The sequence below is a fragment of the Haliaeetus albicilla genome, chromosome 25 (assembly GCF_947461875.1).
Source record: "Haliaeetus albicilla chromosome 25, bHalAlb1.1, whole genome shotgun sequence".
In the NCBI taxonomy this organism is placed as follows: domain Eukaryota; kingdom Metazoa; phylum Chordata; class Aves; order Accipitriformes; family Accipitridae; genus Haliaeetus; species Haliaeetus albicilla.
The window spans coordinates 7,879,598-7,903,747 of record NC_091507.1 but is presented as its reverse complement, the minus strand read 5'-3'; the positions used below and the strand labels follow the sequence as shown (position 1 = coordinate 7,903,747).

The window sequence follows — 24,150 nt, the reverse complement described above, 5'->3', positions numbered from 1 at the left end:
AACAGACTTTTAGACCTTAAGGGTGAATAGAACCAGCATCCTTACTAGTTGCCTACCGTTCTTCTGTGCCAAGGCAACCCAGCACTGTGAGCCTGTAACCTATAGGGAAGCAACCTTTATAAACTCCATAACACAATATGATTTCTCAGCTGATTTTTACTTCATAAGGTATCCATTAAGAGTGGCTCCCTCAGATCAACTTTCATTTCAAATTGATGTTGTAGAATTTCCCACGCACACTGAACTGTTGCAAAAGCAGCATCAAACAGATAAACAAATGAGTGAAGAGGATGAGCACCTATGGAATGCCTAACTCACTTACAAGGCTGCCTCAACTAGAATAATCAGACAGTCTCCCTCAAGAGGTAGCCCAAGGGCATAATACCAATCCTTGTCACGCTGCTTTTCTAATATGACAGGCTAGTTTTTTCCTCCCTTTTTTTGAATCCCAATGACAGCTCTTGCTTCCTTTTAAGAACACGTATTATAATCTTGGAAGACTAGTTCAAACAGAGAGAACAGAGAAATCACTGGGGAAAACACCTCTGCGTTATCAAAAAGTTTACATATGCTAGTAAAACAGACATAAGGCTGACAATATCATAGAAGTTACAGTTAAATAAACAACTTCTGCTGAAGCTAGCCTTATTGTTTCTGTCTAGATTTTGCAGTTTCATTTCAGCAACAGGCTAGTGAGAACACCGTATCCAGTTTTAAAATCTTACTCCCACATTTCAAAAATCTCTCTAAAATGAAAGCGGAAGGAAATACAAGTTACAAAATATTTAGCAATTCAATGTGTATGGAGGAATAATGTCCCATTTACCATGCTGATGTACATACCTCAATATTTGCTCATATTACTTCACAGAACTCCCTTTTTACAAGATGACTGCTGAAAACTTAAATATACAAAACTACTCATATAAAAATATTTTTCTACCGTAGCTTATCTGTGATACTGCTCCTAGTTATACTTAAGGTGTAATATTGGTTCTGTGCAGCCATTTTAAGACAATCATTTCCTTCATATTAAGGCATTTGACATGTGTGAACCACACGGAATGTTAGGTGAAATGCTGAGCTCTGAAATCAAACTTTTTTTCCTCCAACTGTTTAACATGCAAATGTAATTACCATAACAAAAACCTACTTACCTATCCACCAGCTTTTTAGCAAATCCAAAATCAGTAAGCTTGATATGTCCTTCTTTGTCTAGTAATATATTTTCAGGTTTTAAGTCTCTGTAAACTATTTCTTTGGAGTGCAGGTATTCTATTGCACAAATAATTTCTGTAGAGTAGAACAGTCCTGTGCTGTTGTTGAAACGCCCCATGTTGCGCAGGTAACTAAAAAGTTCTCCTCCTGGCACATATTCCATTAACATATATAAAAAACGTTCATCATGGTTGGTCCAAAATCTGTAATAAAAATATTATTTTATTGAATAAACAAATTATCTCTCCGATTTGCTTCAGAAGTAAATGTCTGTAAAATGGTTTCTGTTGCCCCACGTATGTAATTAATTTATGCTTCCTATTCCCCAAATATTAAAACCCCCAAGAATCTAGCAGGATTATGTAACAGACATTCAAGTACCTGACTTAACCTGAAAAGTAAAACGAGTAGTTCAGGATGTGCGCAGCACAGGCCAACAAAGAAAACCTAACTGATAGACTCCGTTGCATTGTACAAAACAGGTCTCTGCTAAGCACCTAACAACTGAGTTAGTGTACTGCCAGTCTAAGACCAGACAATTCGTACACACCTTATTAATCAAATATTGCCAAAGTGATGCGGGGTGAGCAGAACCTGCTTTTGTAAAGATGTTTATGACAACATGTTCAAAAACAGGACACCAGAGAGCTCTCCTTCCCCTCTCCTATCCCTTCATCCCCAGAAATATACAACCCCAACTAAAGCATCAGATTGCAATGCTTGCTCTTCTACGGTTATCTTTAACAAAAGCAATAGAAAAGCAAAAATGACAGCAAAACAAGATTTATTTCTGTACCTCGGAATTAACTTAATGATAAGTACTTTCCATTCCTCAGACTGTTGCCTTTAATTTAAAAGCTATTATTGTGGTACAGTCATTACTAGAGTGCAGTAAAGAGCAGCTAGGAAAAAATCATTCCACGTGGCTTTCAAATGCTTCATTACAGAATACAGGAATCTTCTCTCCCACGTTCCCCAAAACTAAGCTGTTTTTCCTTCTACCCACATTAAACAACTCATATACCACACACCCAAATGTAACTCAACAGTTAAGAAGAAAATAAGTATCTGGTAGAGGTCCTGAAGAATATTCTACCATTTTAAAACAAACAGCTATCCTTATTACTACTATAATAGAAAAAGAACACTGTATCCCTACCTACTTCATTGATATAAGAACAGAAGTTACTTTAGCTTCTAGTAACTGCTTCTGCAGTATCACAAGAATGGAAAGATCAAATATCTTTGGGTTTGGGTTTTTTTTCCTTCATTAGCTAGTTCCTAATCAAGGCATAGAGTCTCAAGAAAGATAAGCAGAGCAAACTGAGCTCCCAAACCCATGAGTGACTTCTGCTCAGTAAGATTTTCTTTCTTGATACCAGCACTGAGGCAACCAAGAAAATGAGACTATCAGACATCAGCAACAGCCCCTCCATTCCTTCAAAGTGATGAAGAAAGCAGAGCCCAGGCTTGCCTTTTGCTTTTATGGCACTACTTCCCTATCACAAAGTCATCAACATCATTAATTGGCTATTGATGATGTTCATAATATCTTTATTGACTATGTAAAAAACACTCTTGAGATGTATTTTAAGTAGTTAGGCAAAGTTGCACATACAATAAACAAAGAAAGAGGAACAGGAATGGGCAAAACAAAGGAAACCACATATTTAAAAAAAACACATACAGGGGAGAAGAAGGGCAAAATCTGACAAAGAATACAGAGGGAAAAAAAAAATGGAAGACCTAGACCATTAAGCCCCAGTATTTTTACTGGAATTAATTTCTTCAAGAACTGACTCCTAAAGGCTTGTCTATCCACAGAAAAAATGGATACATTATTTAGTATACATGGAAGACAGCAAAATAAAGAACTTCAATATTTGCAAAACAGATTGCTTTAAATGGTATTTTAATACAAAAAAAGAAAATATCACAGAAGAGGTCATTAGAATAATATGCAAGGTATCATGTAACTTTACAATTCAGCTTCACTACATGAACTTTGGATGCCACATTGAACTCTTACAGACAAATAACCTATTTTAGCTTATAGGACTATAAGACAGTTGATTTTTGTTAATTTTTGTTCTCTTAAAAAAAAAAAAAAATCAGAGATACATGTCAAAATTACAGCACAATATGCACCCACAGAAGTATGATACATCACTCAAACATGTCAGTAAAGACTGCCTAGGAGTCTCCAGTGACCAGTTGTTGCAAGAGCACCAAACAAGCATTTCCAAAAAACAGTTTAAAAAATAAGTAGATAAATAACTTCAGTATCTAGAGAAAAACGGGACCTCCCTATATGCAGGAAAAGCATTTCTCAAAAGTAATAGGAAGAGAAAAAAAAACTTTCTTATATAAAAGTCCTTATAAATAGGAAGATATAGGAAGGATGAATGCCAGAAATAAATTATGTGCAGTATTACTTTAAAACTCTCCATCATAAAGTGCTAAAAATATACAGTATTATGCTGCGCTAACATATATTCCTTGTTTTGAAACCACAGGAAGATACTATCCATGTTTAAGATGGTGACACTAGCTGAAAATATAAAAACCAGACCACGTAGATAACACAGATCAAAGGCATTGAAGCAAAACTATATAGAATTTTTTTTCCCCTTTTTGTTGATCAATTATAGTCAAAGAATTCATGGAAAAAAACCATGTACTGGGCAGGGGAGGAGACAGCTGAAAAAAACCTGTTAGCCACACAAAAAGCTGCAGAAAGTTTTATTTGTCATACAGTCAGTGATAATCATCTATGAATGCTTGTTTAACCTAAAGCACACAAATATTAACATGACTTAAAATTTAACTACTTCATTTCAGCTAGGTTGCTTTGAGTCTCCTTTGCCAAGGGACAAAGGCATCACATGGACAATTACAAGAGCATAGCTGATCCAGCATCTCATTGAACACGTCAAGGAAAAAGGCAGAGAGCTAGAAGACATGAAGAATGTTTGTCTTACACACAAGTGAACTTCCATTTGAGTTGTGTCTTTTCTTTGGCAATTTTAAAAATCTGACATTTTGGAAATAACGCCTCAATGAAATCCAAGAAAACTTACCAGTTTGGATTTTTGATCACTTCTGCATGGACACAAACCCTCACATCTCCGTCTCTGACTTCTCACCCAAGTTTCTCTATTCCCACACTTGCTGCACTGTTCCAAACGCACAAATGTACTGGGTTGGGGGGGGGGGATGGTGGGGGGTGGTGTTCCTTGCTTTTGGTAGTTTGTTTTTCTTTTATAAAGAATTTATGTATGTACACAGATATAGATATAAAACCCTGTTCCCCCTGTTCTGTCCATATTTTAACCAGTCTAACCAGATGTACTCAGCCTCTCCATCTTGCTTTCCTGCATGCATCTTGAACTCCACACACCCTAGGACTCATCTTAAACTAATACTATGCCACACACAGTATTTCTGAACAGTGGCTGGAAACTAATAACATCATGATGCTAGAAAAAGCAAGAGAACACCAGGGAAAAAGCCTCCCCCTGCAGGGCTCTTTCTGTCTTTCGGATAACTACCATGCTTTTGCCTCTTCTTTTCCCTCTGATACTTTCTTAGCCCTGGGAGGAGGCTGCACTCCCTGCAGCTAGAGATTAACTAAGGCTAATTTTATCTAATTATATGTAAAGCTGTAAATGCAAAACAAATCTTGGTCAATGGCCCTGTATCCATGCATGAGAAAATATAAATGGAAATTAACTGTGCAATTACCCAGAGGTTTAGTTATCTCATTAATAGATATGGACTCAGATACACAAAAGGTGTTGTGGTGCTGTGAACAGAAAAGTATGATGCCTTCTCTCCTTAATAAAGGGTTCACCACAATTCCACTAAAAAAGTAGTCTTCATGAACTGTGTTTAAATCATGTTTCTCAATAGGTTCCATCACTCAACCTCAAATATGGGAATAACAAAGCCCAATAAGTGTTGCAGTCACTTAAAATTTAAACTCTTTAAAAATAAAGTTTGCAAACGTAAAGTTCAAAAAAGTTTTCGAAAAGCAAATACTTAAATCTAATTATATCTTTATCTAGGTATCTACAGGACATATGTATGTAGAAATACTTCTTTTCTTGCCATTCTAACATCAGGAATCATTCTAGAAGTCATTTTGATAAGCCAATCCTAACATTTCTTCATTAGTATTTTCCCGTCACTTAAGAAAATTTCACTTCTCCAGTATGAAAATAGAAGAAAGAGTGAAACTTACAATAAATTACTGCTTAAATGTTTAAATTATGCCTCTTGATTTGAAATCGATTCTTCTGTAATAAATACTTTAGTCTGAAGTTTATTTTAGTCTAGATTACATAATAGACATAAACGCTCGGTGTTGGTTAAGTACCTAAGAACTTGCAGTGAGACCCTGGAACACCTGTACTGCATTTTATATATGAGTTAAATGAATTATAAAATATACAACTCACAATCTGATCAAAAAGGGGTGGTTGACTTCTTTCAAGACTGACTTTTCATTGTGCACATGTTGCTCTTGCTTCAGTCGAATGACATCAGGAATGCTCATTACTTTCAGTGCAAAGTAACGTTTGGCCATTTTTTCCTTCACCAGATGAACGCGCCCAAAGGTACCTGTGCCTGAAAAGTTGAAGAAAAGTCAACTTATTGTGAAAAAGACAAAAAACAAAGATAATTTACTAAATTAAAACCTACAGGAACACAATTCCTGGTTTGTTTGGGTTTGTTTTTTTCTCATCAATATACCGGTACTACATTTTTTTTACCTGTTTTCATACCATTTTTTTCTTGGGATTTCTCAATTTTTAGTGATAATGATTTAATAAAAATAATGGTATTGTGATACTGCCACTCTTTGGAAAGATACTGGAAGCATTTCTTGCAAAGAAGAGAAGTGGTCCTGAGAAAGGGTAAGGAAGATGTATGAAAAAAGAGAAAAAAGTATGTAATATGTAATATTTGAATATAACCAATATAAATGAAACAAGCAAAACTGTTCTCAAGTACAGAAGAAAGCCTGGGAAAAACTCTTTTAAACTTCAGAGATCAGTTTTAATTTAGATAGGGTGTGGAGGGATGGGGATAAACTCAAAAGTAACATTCAGCTTATTATATCCACAGTGTGTGATGTAAAAGAAAAAAAAAAAATCTCGTTACTGCCCAAGAATGTAATGTTCAATTGTAATGGATTTATTAATTCCTCAACACAAAAAGCTACTTAATTTTCTATATATTATTTATTAAAACAAGGTAGCTAAAATCAATCAGCGTTCACAATGTAGGAACTCGTAACATGAAGAGTACAGAAAACACAAAAATGACGACAAAAAAAATTTCAAAATATTCATCTACCAAGGTTCAGTGACTGAGAACAGCTGTCTGCAATCATTCAGGCGAGTAGATTATTTTCTTAAATGTGCACAGATAGGTGAAGTAGGATAAGGGAGAGATGGGAATAAGTACTTAAAAGTTGCTGACCCTTCTAAAAACAAATAAAAAATCTGCTTATAGTGCTGCATTGTTATATCACATGGCAACAGTAGATTTCAGGCACCTGTTTTTTGTAGTTAATGTATTCCTTTTTCAATTCACTCTTAAAAATATAAGAGGAAATAAAAACATTGTCTTTTAAATAATGTATTATGCATTTCTCTATTTCTCAGTAGTCATTAAAGTTCCTTTTAAGTGCACTGCACTCAAGACAATTATATGTAACTGAACTCAGTATTTCTTTTAGTTTGAAATGAAAGTTAAAATTAGTACATTTAGCCACACTGCTATTTGTACTGCAGCACAGTGTTATACATTTGAAGATGAATACACATTTCAGCTTGTTGGGTGGTTGCTCATTGTTTTTTTGTTCATTAAACAATGCCATGTAGGTTCCATTAGAACAGTGCACCAGGTATTTTTAATCCTATTCTCTGACAGAAATATGTGCCACTATAAAGGATGCTTGGCATTCAGACCAATTCCCTAACTTGTAAAAGGTCACTCTTGTTGAGAAACACCTTTCAAAGAGTTCAAAATCTTATACTTCACAGTCATCCCCTTCTTCGCACATACCCTAAGAAGGCAGCCCATAGACCTGTTTCAGCATTATTAACTGGTATGTCAATTGATTTCAGATTGTGCTGACCTGTTACGATCCATCTATACTACAAGACAATTTTGTAAGACATGTAATGGGTGCAGGGACACGAGTATGTATGTGAAAGGAAATAGATTTTTGAGAGAGAGAGGCAGGGGGGAAAGACCAAAAAATGAACTTCCAAAACTGTATTACTTGGGGAGGGGAGAAAAAGCAAGGGAGTTTTTGCCTCTGGTAGGTTCAAGAATCTTGAGAATTTATTAAAAAAAAAAGTTTGTTTTCTGTATGTGTATTCTCACTTAAAACATTTACATTTTATCTAACAGTTATTCTTTCCAGCCACTTGTAATATTGTTTAAGAGCATGGCATTTACTAAAAAACAAAACAAAATACTCGTATTACAAACTGGAAACTAACAACTTCAGCAATCCAGTTTTAGGGAACTTGCAGGTCCACTACCAATACAGCTTTCAAAACCAGCTTTCGAGATAAAACTTCTCACTACACAAACCCACCAAGGACTACAGTTGTCCAAGCACAGAAGATTCTATCAAAGCAGTTTTACATTCCCACCGGTCCTGAGTTACAGTTCTTTAACCTTAAAAACTGCAAATAGGTCTCAGATAAAGCCTGCCATTATAGTGAAGTAAGCCATCAGGTTACTCCGGAAAATTTATCATGCAATTAAATCCTTTAACAATGCAGTCACATTACATGACTATACCTGTAAACAACCTTATTTGCACGGGGATGGGCTTCTGCAGTAAAAACACCCGTAACAAAAAAAAAGGCCCAAAAGCTTCCAAGCAGAGCCATCTGTTCAAGCTACTTAAAATACTGATTATGTACATCTATATTGAATGCATAGACAAAAAAAATTAGGTTATTTCAGAATTAGGAGCTGAAATTTAAGTTCTGAGTAAAAACACTGTCAAGAATAACTATATCCGTATTGCACACCAAAATTAAAAATCATCTTAAATTTTTAAGACTTCCAAATGTGGACTCAGGGAAATCAACAGTACCAACTCCATAAGCAAATACTGCTTTTGTATGCATTTTTATACTTGTATGAACAAAGTGCTTCCATAGACATATTCAAGAGGAAAGTCAGAAGTGAACACATACCTAATTGTTCCTAGGTCTCCAGTGATCTCATGTTTCATGACTTGTTCTACTTGTCCTAGAAATTTTTATTTTAGAACAATTTAATTTTTCTTTATGCTATTGGTCTAACTTTACAAATGGTGCTGCTGAGAAATAGTAACAGTAATAATAATAGCAATCACAAGTTCCATCCATTTTCAAAGAAGGACCTGTCGGAGACTTATTTAGCAACAGTTCTAACTTTGGAAACACGGCCTCTTTAAAAACATCTCTGCCAGGAACGGCAAAGCCTGGCAGGCTATTCCAGAATAGTGGCAAGCACCTAATCTCAAGAGCCTCCGGGAAAACCAGAAGACCACACAGACAGGCGAGAACATACAACCTCCCTAGCTAGTTTTATTGTTGAACTGATTGCAGCCTTTCTTCAAACATCTTTAGCCCAATTTCAAGCAGCTATGGAAATCAAGATGACAATACAGATCAAGAAGCCATCTAACATTTGTTTTCAGATGTCTGTTCTCATAATATGAATTTTCTCCCATTCAAGTCTTCTCAGAAAATCCATTAGGCCTACATCAGTTTGTAGTGACAGTACCCAGACGCAAAACCTTCCAGCACTTTTGGCAAACAATACATTCTCTTAAAGCCCTAAAGAAAAATAACAGTGATGTTCTGGAATTTACTTACACCATTTAAGCTGTTCAGTCAAACTCCTCTCACTGCAAAGAGAAGCTAAGAGCAAACATGGCGAGTACTACATATTTTTTCAACCAAGAAAAAAAAAGACTTTAACCATGTGGGGCCATTAACAAGGGGGAGCAGGGGAACTTGGCTGAAACTTAAAACCAGTTGTGTAAAGCATGCAAATGGAGTTTAATTTATGCCTTTGCACAGCCACATACAGGACTAATTGTTGAGTTGGTTTTTTTTATGCTTAGCCAGTCTTCAGAAAACCAGATAGAGTTTGCATACAAAGATGACTACAATTCAAATACCTCACTTCAAACCTTCAAACTTTTGGTCTGGATCCCCTGCTCATGCTTTCAGCCATTTCTGCAAAGATTTTTAAAATTCTCTTCCTTGCAAACGGAGTAGGGGGTGGTGGGGCGGCGAGGGAGGAATGGGATGGGACATGACAGTCAAGAAAATCTAGCTGTTTTATAAAAACAGGTCTTATTGTTGTGACTAGGTGTAAATTCTGCCCCTCACATTCATGGAAAGAAAACTAAAAAATTGAAGCAGCAAAGTGGCAGCATGTAAGATAGAAGCCCAGGCTCCATAAATTTGAGGACAGGTTTTTGGAAGCAGAAAAAGGCAGGGTTCCTAGTCTTCCAACAAAGCACCACTGCCTTCTGCCCACCAGGAAGGAGACACTAAGCTATTGAAACAGTTTCTGTTAATCCTCATGAAAGAATTGTTCAAATTTTTGCCTCCATCACCTCAGAGCTCAGCTGTATGAACCAGCTAAATTTGACCTTCTGTGACAGATAAGTAAACATTCCTTAGGATTACCTTAAAATAGAAATATCTGTACTTGCCCATCTTGCACATAATAATGAAAGGAAATACGGTGTGTACAGATTTGCACAGTATTCTACTGACATTTATTTAATGTTTATTTCAAACCAAGAGAACGTCAGGGACCGTGTACCTTTCTGGATGAGTCCCAGGATCTACTGAGTACTATCCTGCTGAAGGAAGAGCAATGGCTATATACATACAGGGGCACACATGCGTACCCCTACCTCTATCTATTATAGCACGTAATGCCAGAGTTTTAGAGCAAAAATGTGCTTACATCAGAAAACTATACCTCATGAAAACAGTTGTTATTAGAAGGTCTAAAGGAGGATTTGTAGTTTATTTACACAGTCCCTTTCTCCGTGCTAAGGCATATAGCAAAAGAAGGTTTCTGGCCACCAGTAACAAAAGCAAGTGAAGAGTGCCTGTGCTATTTGCAACATGCAACACAATGCAAGATTTTTCAGGACTAAACGGGCAAACAGAATAAAACATGCAAAATACTAACCACTAATCCAGTACAATCTGTTTACTACAGAAACAATAAAAATTCTGGATCCCTTTGCAAATTTAATGTGGTTGCAGAACTTGAAGGAATGCCAGCAACCTTCTCAATTAGGTAACCTTCTCATGTGAAACACACAGAAAGGGAACAGGCGAAAAACTGCAGAGGACCAGCTTGGCCTAGGTATCAAACACAAGAAGGGCATTCTCAGTCTTACAAAACAAGCTGGAGTCCCTAACACCATGCCAAAATACCATAGCCAGTTTCCAGGATTTTACTCTCTTTGAAGCCTGGTAAAAAAGAATAAAGAATGTGAGACTATTTCTGATGCAATTTTAGATACTTTTGATGCTAGGAAAACCAATCCTGCAACTTTTGATCAGCTAAAACAATTGAGTAGTCATGTAGTAACTATTTTGCTATTGATGTAGGTGACTAATTTAATGCTCAGTTTGCCTCTTTATTTGCTCCCATTAATTAGGCCCAGCTGTTCCAGCTTCCCATCTTTTTAATCCCCAGCTCTTTCTTAAAACCAAGTTTGCCTTGCTCAGATAGATACCATCTGTTTTAATGAAGAATAAACTAGGTCATGTGAGATCCATGACCCTGAGGGCTGCTTTCTGAGTCCCAGAGGGGTTGGTCCTGACTTCCACAGATGCCTACAAAAAGCGTCAGATGTATTTGCTTTCATTTACTTAGAAGAAACATTTCCTACTGTGCCACATGTTAGCCTTTATTGGTAGCCACAAGCACAACAGACTTAATTCTGTTGAATATCAGAGATAAACTAAATGAATTGTATCAGATTTCAAACTCACTATTGAATGTCAAATTTGTCAGCTATTTAATCTCTGTCTCATCTTGGGATGGAACTTAAACAGCCTAGCAATACATATCTTACAAGGAGGAGCGGGGGTTGTCAATAAGTCTTGACAAAGAAGGGGAAGAAGTGGCACAGCAAAGGAAACCAGCCTGACCAAATAGACTGGTGATCAGAAGATTAACGCTTGAAAGAAAGATATGGGGAAACCACATGACACGAGCAGCTGTGGGCTTCTACAACAGAAGACATGGTTGGCACATGAACAGGGCAACACAGAATGAGGATGATGATTTTGGACATCGTAGTAGCCAAGTTGACTTTTTTTTTCCCCCAACCCATAGACCAGTGTCAACTGAAAATGCCTTGCAGACTACCACTCAACCTTCTCAAATTCAGTGTCTTCACACTGTTCCACAAACCAGCTGTAGATTGCTCACCATAACTCTTAGACCATTGCTTCTATACTTCTGTACCACTCTAGAGGGTTCTGATCTAAACCTGAAAAACATGCCACAGAAATAAAGAAATTTAGAGGAGGTTTTACAGGCTGCCTATTGTTCTGTCTAGAACTGCGTATCTCATACTACTGAATACAAGAAGTAAATGTCAAACAATACTTTTTGCAATGCTTTTGTATATCCTTTGATATTCAAATATCTGAGGAGACAGTCTGATTAAGAGAGCTTAAAAGCGTAAAGAAATAGATGCCTTGTGTAGTGTTCACCATGTGCAGCTCTGCCAGAGCAGCTTGCTTCTATGACTTTGTTCATTCATCCATTGTGCTGTGATGCAGTTTACACTAGGAACTCCTTGGATAGAGAAAATGTCTTTCTACTTAGCAATAATGTGATATATTACACAGCAAGAAATATGCCTGCTACATTCCAGGCAACATCATCACTTTTCAGACTATCTGTCCCAGAAATTTTATTGCCAGTGGCATAGCAGTGGTTCTCTCTTACTTCTGTTTTGGATTCTAGACTCATCCTTTGTCAACCCATTTCTCAACTGAAAGCTCAGTATCATTAATTCTTTATCCCAGCTCAGCTGGAGTTGAAAAGAAAGTAGCAATGCATGTTCAAAGTACAGCCTAGCTTTTCACTCAAAGATGCTGCTGTAAAAAAATTCCACCTCTTTGCTGCTTCCAGATTCTAAAGATCTGACATATTTTCAGGTTCCTTCTTACTTGGTATACAGGGAGCTTATAACAATGCACCACTAAAACTACATTTAACAATCTGGAATTTGGTGCAGCCTCTTTCAACTTTGCACATGACTTTATACGCCAGAGAATGCCAAGCAATTGTGTCAATGACAGTTGCTGTTGACCCACCCAATTAAATTTTTCTGAATTACAAACCTTAAAGAATTAAGAACACAGAAATCACCAAGCTAATTAATACCCATCAGTCAAGCTTCCTGTTTTTCACATAGTTCAGAGACAAGTTACTGATTTCCAAAAAGTGCCATTCAGCAGAATGCCCATGACAGGAGTTCCTTCTAATTCCAGATATTTATTTATTTTTTTGGCTCACAACTTATTGGATCTCTATAAAAATACTGCAAATATCAGGGTGTCTTTAAACAAAATAAGCAGAATCCTTGAAAGTTTCTCCTCTCTTTTATTATTTATTTATTTTGAAATACCAGGGACCATAAATAATAAATAAATGAGACCAGAAAGTCACCAGCTTGCTGGTGATAAGAGAACCTTTAATCCTTTCCATTTCTAAACAGCTCTTAGAACACTGAATTTAAATGCATGTCCATGTCCCTTCACAAAACTTTCACATCCACAATCTTCAGAACAAATTCTCATGAAACTCGTATTTCCCCACTTGATTCTTCAGTGGTATTTTTGTAACTCTTCCCATGCCTTCCGCTACCTGTGATTCATGACATGTTGATATAAAAATGAACAGATGAGTGGATGAAAAGTTTTTCCCCCCGTATTGAAAATAAGACATTGCAAAGTCACTATTACTCCTACTTTTACCTATTAAATATTGCACATGAAGTGTTGATAGGCCTCAACTGCAAAAATGTTTTTTAATAAAAAAAGCTCAAACAGAAACCTTTAAAGAGGTACTCCTTTTTTTACCTAGAAACTAAGCTCTATACTACTTTTCTGAATTAAGTTTAGGAGGCCTGTTGAAACAGTATATTTTAAATAATACCAAACCCCTTCTAGAAGTAAAGCATATCATTCTGTATTGACCTGATTTTAAAAAAAATTCACCTATAACATTTTAAAAGACAAGCACTGTTAAGCTAAGATCAGGTACCTGTCTGGCTAGCAACACATTCCAAGTTAAAACACTAGAAAGCATTAAATTATCTATTTCATCTGACAAGAATTTCAGGTAATTAAAGCATTATCAACAAGTGTCACTTTTTAATAGTTGGAAGAGAATCTGTAAATCAGAAAGTATACTAGCAAGATAGGCCATCTTTGGACTTTTTAAACTTATAAAACGTCTTTCAAATCCTATTCACAGAATTGCTTCTTTCAGGTAGGGAAAGAGTAAAATAAGCATGTTAACCAAGAGCTTCTTGGAATTCAAATATGAAAAAGAAGGATTTTTTTGTGGGTTTTTTTTTTCAAAAAAATAAATCTCTCAAACAACAAAAGCCAGACATACAAAACCCAACATCCAGCCACCTCCTGTCCATTAACTAGTGCTCAAAATTCCCATAAAGTTTAGAGCAATTCAGGATTCTTTCTAAATGAATTTGTGCTCAAAGTTAATCTTTTATGATTGCTTTAATTATTTTTTTTCTTTACATGTTTAAAAATACTATGAAAAAGCTTTCTTAAAATGAAACCGAAAACAAAATGATGGACATTTAGGCTAAAAGTTACTATTTTTAATTGAAGTATGTTACACTTTCGCTTACCAAGAACAAAATAATACATGAACACATCACAAAGTAACCAGCTCAGGCAAAGAGAAGGAAAACCAAAAAGATCACTCTAACATTATTCAAATCCCCAGTTTTAAGCTACAAGATTCCTTTTGATTGTTAAGGTAAAAAAAAAAAAAAAAAAGGCAAAAAAAAAAAGCTATGACGGCAACATTTTATATTATAACCCCAAATTATGAATACTGATCTCTCTTCAGATACTGTTTAATTTTGGGTCTGCTGTTGTGAATACATGGCTCCTACTTCTTGAGTTGGCATTAGTACTACATTCAAAATTTTGAACTGGATGTCCCATTAGCAGTCTAAGCCAAAAGGGATTAACCTCTAATCTTCTATGAGGATGAGTAACTTGCAGTTTATCTCTAGTAGTACATAAAGAATCAATTCCGGTAAAACATTAATACACCATTTTTCACTTATTCTATTCTGATGATGAGCTAGAAGTGCTTCCAAGTGATTTTTCCCTCCCTCCCAATGAAGGCAAGAAGAAAGATGGCGAGTAAAACCTATTCAGGGACATATTAAATTGGAAAAAACATCTCTGTTGCTAGGTTTAATTCCCACAATCAAATCTTTACCCAAGAGGGCAGTAAAGCTTTCTCTCTCATCATTTGTCAGCACTTCTATCTTCACCTTCAGTTTGCCTGTATACAGGAATCATTTACAAAACTGATTTGGCTAGTTGCTTTACTCATATTCAGCATGGAGATACTTAGTTCAATTTTCCACAAAAAAACCCCCAAAAACCAATTTGCTATGTCACAAAGTCAAGGACAGACTTAACTTTTTCAAGTAACTTCAACTAAAGGAAACAGTCATTAAGGTCTTAAAAGTTTAAAACAGCACCTCTGTAGAAGATGCACCAGAGTTCAGGTATTTAATAGATTGTTCCAGTAGCTTTTGCTCTGCCAGTTACTACAGATGAATGTATTGGGTCCTATATGTTGCTGCGAAACTACTGTATGGACAAAGCTTACAATTATACCCAAAGAAAACAGAAAACCTTAAAATAAAGTTGACTAGCCAAACGATTACAGAACACAGCTGTGCCCTAAACTCATGTTCTCATCTAAGAAAAAGAAATAAAAATAACATTTTGATGACTAAGAAAAAAACACAAATGCAATAATCCATGAAGGATTTAAAGAGCGACTTTGTTCCACAGAAGTTAAAGTTAAATGGAGTCTGATAAAGATCAGAGACACATGCAGCAGCATGGGTCGAAACTTTAACAGCAGCCCCCTCTGAACTATGTGAGGCTAAATAGGGGTGCTTAGAAGGTACCTAACACCTGATTTAGCCACTTTCCTTTTAAGTCCAGAAATATGTGCCTCTACACACTTCCAGGATTTTTACATAACCAGCATATTTCTGTCTGTCCCAAAACTCAGCTTTTACAGATTTCTTCCTTTGTTTTCTCTGATAGAACTACTTGATGCAAGTCAGTCCCATATTAACGCAAAGAAAGTATCAGGCTTAATATCCTTGACTGTGTCCTTTTAAAAAGCAAACAAAAAATCTTGTTAAAGTACAAAGGGTTATTATTGCTGAACGAATGTAATAAAAGCCACATTGTTTGTACTTGACCGATTTCCTCCTTCAACAGTGCTGGACAGAAGCCTTTGAGGGACTGGTACCTCTTATACATTCCTTTCAATTACATTTCGCTTCCATCTTCACCTAAAGTAGTGCTAAAGGAGAAACAAATCAAGGGGGACACTTCACCTATTTAAAAATATGGGGTTTGTGCACTACTTTTGAAACAGATTATCTATTCATTACTTAATTTGGTATTTCTACAATGCTTTTGAAGAGCTCTTGGATGAAGACAGATCAAAGACTTTGACTTAATGTAAATGTACTCAGCACGTTTTAGTTCTCTCATCTGTTTCAGGAAATAGCTAATAGGCAACTAATAGAAAACTGTTCAAGATTACCTATTCCCTGCTATTTTGTGTGCTACCACAGAATTAGGCACAGAAGGCCCTAGTCCAGAAACACATTTGCATATTTACCCACACGCATACCAGCAAAACTGAAATTTAGCTAGAAAGGCCAGGTTGAAATCCTGGCCTTTATGCTAATATTCAGAAAGCAAATTCTATCAAATCAGCAGTGAAATTAAAGTTCAGTGGCGGCCAATACCTACTTTTCCAGTTGGTTTTTTTTTTTTTTTTTTTTTTTTTTTTAGTTTAACCTTTTTTCACTCAGACTTTTTACTTTCATTTTTTAAATTTCACTGACCTAGAGCTAACTCAGGATAACAAAAAAAACAACCCCAAACCTCTGGGCATTCACATTGAAGACAAAGCCTGTCCACTGAGTAGTAGCTAAAGGCCTCGAAGCATCAGAAAGTTTGATCTTTGCATTCTACCTGCAAACTTGAAGACTGTTATTTTTGAAAAGTGACAAACTGGAGTTCTTTCTTCTTTCAAAGATAGATTACCACCACAGAGGACCACATAGCTCCACATCATCTCTTTATGGTTGGACATTAAAAGATACAATGGATGTATGTCCTGAAAGGCTGCCATTGTTCTTGGCCTGTTGCAATTCATGGTGGGAACTTATAAAAAGTCATTTCATAATATAAAAAAACAGAAGTAGTAAAGTTGCAGACTAACAGTGTACAAGCAGTAACTGACGAGCTCGTTTGTACCCCAAACACAAGCTGAGAGAATTTCTCCACCTTCTAGGCAAACAAACAACAGCCTCCCCAGACACCTTGAACTGGAACTTCCTCACTTATTAAGAGCTTACCTTTGCACCAGCCAGGTGGAATCCTTTCCCAGTCACCAGAGGGAAAAAAGGCACTTCTTTATTCAATTGAGCAGTTTTACACCTCCAATTTATGAACTCAGAAGTACCTATTTCGCTCTGCTGATTATAAAGTGATTCTACAAATGTAGGTTTGATAGTCATTTACACTGCATAGGTCTACATTCAGACAGGAGAAACCAACCTTGAAGTTATATGGTCTGATAAGTGCACATGGGATTTCATGACATGGAAACTATTGACACAGAATATGCTAATTTGTGTAAGGAAGTATACATTTGTGTGGTTTAAAAAAAGAATTGTTAGCAACTCACTAAATTCTTCATCTGTGTCACCAGTACTATGCCAAATGATACCTATATAACTTCAGCACTCCGACGCAAATAAAACTTACTGGCACTATATCACGAACGTGCCATTAAAAAGTCAGCTCGTTCATCTAGCAATTTTTTAAAAAATACCTATATAGTTAATAAACAGACATTACACACAAGAAAGAAGAGATATAGATTTTACAAATATTCACAGCTCAAACCACATCCAATTTGCAAGCTTGCATTTACCTGTATCATCTGTAATTTTACATATGTCACGCAAGTTTATACAGCACAACAGAGTCTTAGAAGGTACTTTAAACTATTGTTGTTTACATTGCCTAACAGCTCAAGTGTAGACAGAAACAGAAAAATATTTCTGATACAACTAAGCCCTTCTCTGAAAATTTTATTTAGTTTGATCTTTGCTTTGAATGGGTTGTACTGAGTACTAGAGATTTTATCATAACATGCACAAAGGACTTAGTGTTGTAACTATAGCAAAACAAATACCTTCCCAAAAGATTCAAATAATTTTTTTACATCTGTAAGCTATGAACAGTGTTCTGGGCCACAGAGACCCTATATTCTATCTTCTGTAAATGAAGTCTCTCAAAACAAAACCAAGCTTCAAACCAGTAAGATCTTCTCCTAAAACACTATTTCAAACTGGAACAGGCATTGCAAATGGATTTCTTTTTAGTTGAGGGTTAATACACTGAGAATTCACGAGTGGAACAAAGTATTCCTCAAAGAGAATGCTTTGTTTATATTCATAAGGCAGCATCATCTGATATTCCTGAGAGACTACAGAGTAAAGATGCATTATGTATCTAGAATTTACTTCACGTGTTCATTACCTTTCCAAATTCTCTCATACTATACCATACAAAAAAAAAAAAAGTGTAACACTGTCCAAGGTAAGGTGATGAAATCACTGTTGCTTGGCACTACAATGGACATAATAATATTCTGCACCTAAAGAGCTATCATGCAAGAAAGAGAAAGTAAGTCTAGAATATCCAAATAAAGTTATATCTGACAAGGAACTGGAACAAATATACTAGCACAAATATTAAGTTTCAAAACCTCAGTCTCCAAATTCCATTCTCAAATATCAATTAAACATTTCAGAAGAAAATCACTGTAGTGCCCAGGAATTACATTACTGATAGAAGACTGTATTAATACCTAATGTAAATGAAGACATGCCAGTGTTAATTTAACGGTTATGTTTAGTGTAAACACTTAAATACTCGAGCAAAAAGGGACTGTGGTCTTTAAATTTTTCAGGCTATTCAGGATTGTATGGACGACTACACTGTTTTTTCTCTCTAATGCAGAAAAACAAGTCTAAACTCAATTAAAATTCTGCTGTCTTCTAACTTCAGTTCAGCCTACTATGCAACTGAAACACAGAATAGATAGGGGTTTTTTTCTATTTTTACTATGTAGTTTCTTAATAAGAAAGAAAAGCCACTCTACCAAATTTCCACATTTAGAAGCCAACTGCCCGTTTTAGTTTTATACACACATTTTCCTTCCCCTCCCATCTCCAAACTGCGATCCTGTTTCTCTCCAGTATTATACCTCTGAATACCATACCCAAGAAACCCATCCAAGACAACAAATAAGACTTTAAAGTTTTACATCATTGACAATTATTTAAATGGACAAAAATGAACCAGGATGAAAACATTTGAGAATTTATGAAAGAGCACACCCAAACAACCTACAAATAAATTCCTTTCATAAAACAACCTTGATTTTCAAAGTGACTCTCAAGAAACAAACTGTACAAGAAAACAGAAATCAAGAGGTGAACAGGTCACTACAGTAAACACTAAAGTAAGTTTCAGAGGCTATGGCATATATCTTAACAGTCATAACAGTAAGGTTAGACTTTTTGACTGATATGAGATAGCATTTTTGTGCATGACATTGTTTCTGTACATTTTTTTTTCTTTTTTTAAAGCATAAAATCATCTAAGGTACAACATTTATTTTAATGCCATGTGCATTAAATACAGTTTGCTAACTTCATACATCTGAAAACACAGGTGGGAAGATGCAGTATGTCACAAACAGGCAAGGATATAGGTGAATTCCCTAATAATAAAGTTTTCCCCATCCAAAAGCAAAGTTGACATACAAGGTTATGGAAATAAATCTCTTTTGCAATAACTACTACCTGCTCCTGAACAAAGATACTTAAAGAGTAAATATGTATAATAAAGAATTTATCAGATTTTAAATTATTCATGAGTCACAATATGAAACAGAGAATTCTTCACACAGTCACAGGAAGAGCAAAGAGAAGGATAAGGTTCAAAATTAAACACCCATGACATAGGGAAATAAAATATCCTACAGGACCTATGCTTCAATCACACATAGGCCAAGGCTTTTAAGATTCCCAAAAGGATGCTTTGTTTGGACAGCACAATTTAGCTTACCTTAACTTACACTTACCAAGATGCAATATTCAATCCTGAATTTCCAAGCTAATATAAACGCTGGAGAAATGCTAAGCTTGTTACTTCTTGGAATATTTATATCAAAACACAGGTAAGTTATTTCAGACCCATTTTATACTATTTGATAGCTAGTTTTATAGAATGACAAACATACCTAATATAAAACAGGATATGTAGCATGAGAATGCTTAAACCTGAGCAAATCAAAACCTGTATTGCAGAACACTAAGCATTAATGGGACTGTATATGCTTCTTTAAATTGTATACAATCTTTCAAAATACAGATATCAAGTGTCATTTCTGATGACAACTGTGTTCAAATTTATGATTTCTAAATTGTTTGAGAAGGACTTTCTTAAATATTATCTGTCAATTCAAGGACTGGCTCCATTAAAATAAATTTAAAAAGTCACCTCATCTTCATGTTGCAGGATTTGAACAATACCACAGACAAAAATCCATATAAATCCAGAAGACGGAATATAGTAGGTACATACATGAGCATGTACCCTACACAAATCCTTCCGTAAGACCTGAGAACTTGCCATAAAATCTGAAAGCACTTCAAACACTGTCAAACAAATTTAGTTCAGTTTTTAAATGCATTGAGAAGAAAAGACCACATAACTCTTCACATGTATTGAGTTTGGGATGATAAAATCTCATCCTTACTAATGACCCAGTGTTGAAGACTTACCTCAAATTGCAGAATCTCAGCCTAACAATTAATTGGATTCACCCTCTAACTTGAGGTGACTAAGCCCAAAGTAGTACAGTGGCAAATCACTTAAGGTGTGTACACCAGAAAAGTCAACTGAGATGTTAAAAACTGCATTTCAGGACAACTGGTTGGACAATACACTGACTCAATACACATGGACAGCTCTCCATCCTAACTGAACTGGCTAATCTAAGGAATGCCTCAAATGGAAAACAAAGCTTTAACAAGAAGACAAAACACATACCCCCCCCAAACCCCTCTCCGTTGTCTGTGACAGTCAAAAGCATGAGGAGATCAGAACATTGAGATCTAAAACTGATGAGTCCATGATTAGTGTTACCTGGTTACACCCTTTCTCACAAACCTCTACTCTAGACACAAGATTTTAATTTTTACATATAGTGTATTTAGAATACTGCATGGAAACTTATTCTCAGCATTAAACATTTATCAATTGCTCTATTCCACAGTTCATGAGGAGTTATTTCCTGGATCTTACCTCATAATGCTCTGTATGGTCATGAAGAGTATCAAGGACATTATGTAGTAGTAATAATAGTGAAGAGTACTAGATAGACCTTACTAATAGAAACAGAATTTCCAACCCATCATATCACAGTTACAGTTATGAGCTAGTCAGCCATACAGAACCCTTTTTATATCCCGAGTGTTCTCGCTTTCCAGTCTCTGAAAGCAGTTAGTCATTAATACTCAGATCTTGAAATGAAAACCAAGCTCTCTCTTTTCATAAGAATCAATATTTTCTTTTAGATTTTCAGTTATTTCACTCTACTATCTGATGTATGTCTTCATCATACACAAATTTCTTAGCAACATATACCCATATCATATACATAGATATAGGGGTATGTAATATACATATACACATACATGCATTTACTCAACCACAGGTTATTTATTTTGTTTACTGCCATAGTTGCTTCTCACTTCTACTCTCTCCCATTCTCTCACCCCACAAAATCTCAGAATTAATTATCTGAATCGAATCTGGTATTTAAAAACAGGTTCACAGTCTGCAGCAAAGTGAGCAATGAATAGCAAATCCAACACCACCTTGATAGGATAGATTAAATTACAGCTAATTGAATTCATGAGCTGTAGTTCACACGCCAAGAGTACTTGTCATGCCCTTGTAGACTCTTTCTCCAAAATTGTAGCATCATTGCTTACTAAGAGGTTCACTCACTGTTATAGTTGACACGGCACACCTTTCAACAGAAATGTATTTTAAATTATTCATTTTAAAGAATAAGCATTTCGATATAATTTATAATTCAGGACTTACTCTTAAAGAAATAGTGCACAAGCACAAATGTGCTAAAATTAGAAAGCCAGACAAAAGGATCAGAAATGAACACAAAAGCAATTGTCCTGGTTTTGGCTGGGATAGAGTTAATTTTCTTTCTAGTAGCTGGTACAGTGTTATGTTTTGGGTTCAGTATGAGAAGAATGTTGATAACACACTGGTATTTTCAGTCATTTCTAAGCAATGTTTAGACTAAGTCAAGGATTTTTCAGGTTCTCATGCCCAGCCAGCGAGAAGGCTGGAGGGGCACAAGAAGTCGGCAGGGGACACAGCCAGGACAGCTGACCCAAACTGGCCAAAGGGGTATTCCATACCATGTGACGTCATGTACAGTATATAAACTGGGGGGCAGTTGGCCTGGAGGAGGGGATGGATCACTGCTTGGGAACTAACTCAGCATCAGTCGGCAGGTGGTGAGCAATTGCATTGCGCATCACTTGTTTTGTATATTCCAATTCTTTTATTATTATTGTTATTTTATTATTATCATTACTGTTTTCTTCCTTTCTGTTCTATTAAACTGTTCTTATCTCAACCCTCGAGTTTTACCTTTTTGTTTCCAATTCTTTCCCCCATCCCACTGGGTGGGAAGAAGTGAGCGAGCGACTGTGTGGTGCTTAGTTGCTGGCTGGGGTTAAACCATGACACCAATCTACCTGGGCCAGGTCATCAGTTCACATATAACCCAAATCAGTTGTAACTGAAGGTTACTGGTATCTGACAGTTATTAGTTTATCATCCATTAACACTTTTTACAGAAGCTGAAGCATATTAAGTTTACAGCAGCAAAAATAAAAGGCATAGTTCTGCCCTGAAGAGAGATGAAATATGCCAAACAAGAAAAATTATTAGGCATATTAGATATTTACTGTTCTATGAAGTGAACTACAGCTTGTTTCAGATGCTTGCACATTTCCTAGGAACAAGTAACAGTCTCAGAAGACAAGACAGAGACTGATGAAATTATTTTTTCATAGATAAGAGGTCCTCCTACATCACTGACAGAAGAGGAAACTTGCATTGCACTATCCAAAATACACCTCCTCAGGAGGTACCAGAAGCTGTGCCAATGACTAATACAAATATCTTTCTTCTTGACATAAAATGTTATCCTTAAGAGGATTTGCCAGCATACAAGTTAAATACCATCAATGTTTAAAGAGTCCCTAAGCACCTGTTTTCATTGTATTGCCCTTTTTAGTCAAGTTTACCGAGTTCCTCAGTCTTTTAAAATGAGATCTGTGTACAACATGCAAAACTCTTTGGAGATGACTGTACTTTATGGTAAATTATTCGATAGTTTGCACCAGGAAAAAAAAAAAAAAAGGATTTGTCTTGCTTATAAAACTAAACCAACTATGCTTTTTTCCTATTACTACAATCATAGTTTAATTTTATTTCAAGAATCACATTTCAGAGAATCAATGGAGGCCAAGCAACAAAGCTGTGTTTGTTCTCAAACAATGCAACTCCTAACATCTCTATCAAAAATGAAAGCCAATTAGACTAGAAATCACAACTAGCCTGGGAATATCTGGAGTTCTGAGTCTCTCCCTACCTGTTACATCTAATTGCCAGGAGAATTTTTTCCTCCTACAAATATTTTAAATGCCAAAACACGTGAAGATTAGAGAGAGGTTTATCAACGTATTTTCTTACAGGAGATAAACTGGCAGTATTTCATGCAAGAGTGCCCAGCTTTAGGGTATCAGTGAATCCCTAGCTGGTTTATTTCCAGATGAAGCAGTAACATAAAGTTGCTGACATCACACACTAAGTATTAACTAGCAACAACTACAAGTTCAGATATACCCTACCAAATCAAGCACTAGTAACATTTTCTTCACATACAATTATGTAGAATACCCAACTGTGCTCCTAGCCAGACTTTTACTCTGTTCTACTTGTTTTGCTCTGAAAAGAAACAATATCAAGGAAACACAAACCTACCTAAATAAAATGGAAGTGTATCAAAATAGCGTTAAATCCTCTTATCCTACTCTCTTTTTCCAACATCATTTTTATGTAGGAATTCCAACATTTTGAACCAAAGGTATAGCCTCACCTAAGCATTCATCTCTGTTACTGCCTGCCAGCCCTCTCTGACTATTCATCCACTTTGACAGTCCCCATTTCACTAAGAACCCTCTTTATTAATACACAAATAGCAACCATGCAAAAAAGTCAGTAAAATTCAAACAGAATGTTTAAAATTAACACAGAGGTGTGAACCCTTGTCTCCAAACACAGTGTCAAACCACTTCACTTGCAATTAAACATTTAAGATCAAGATTCAAAGACTATTTCTATTGCAGGCTTTTATCACCAAGGT

General features: G+C 35.9%; 1 protein-coding gene across 1 annotated transcript in view; it reads right to left on the bottom strand.

Annotated features, from left to right (window-relative positions):
- The window catches only part of PRKX (protein kinase cAMP-dependent X-linked catalytic subunit), a 61,933-nt gene that overhangs the window by 25,874 nt on the left and 11,909 nt on the right, over positions 1-24,150 (bottom strand). Inside the window, exons 2-3 of the mRNA XM_069770475.1 lie at positions 5,679-5,847; positions 1,158-1,421 (exon numbers count right to left, since the gene is read on the bottom strand). Coding sequence (XP_069626576.1) covers positions 1,158-1,421; positions 5,679-5,847 — 433 coding nt within the window. The remainder of the gene's footprint in view (positions 1-1,157; positions 1,422-5,678; positions 5,848-24,150) is intronic.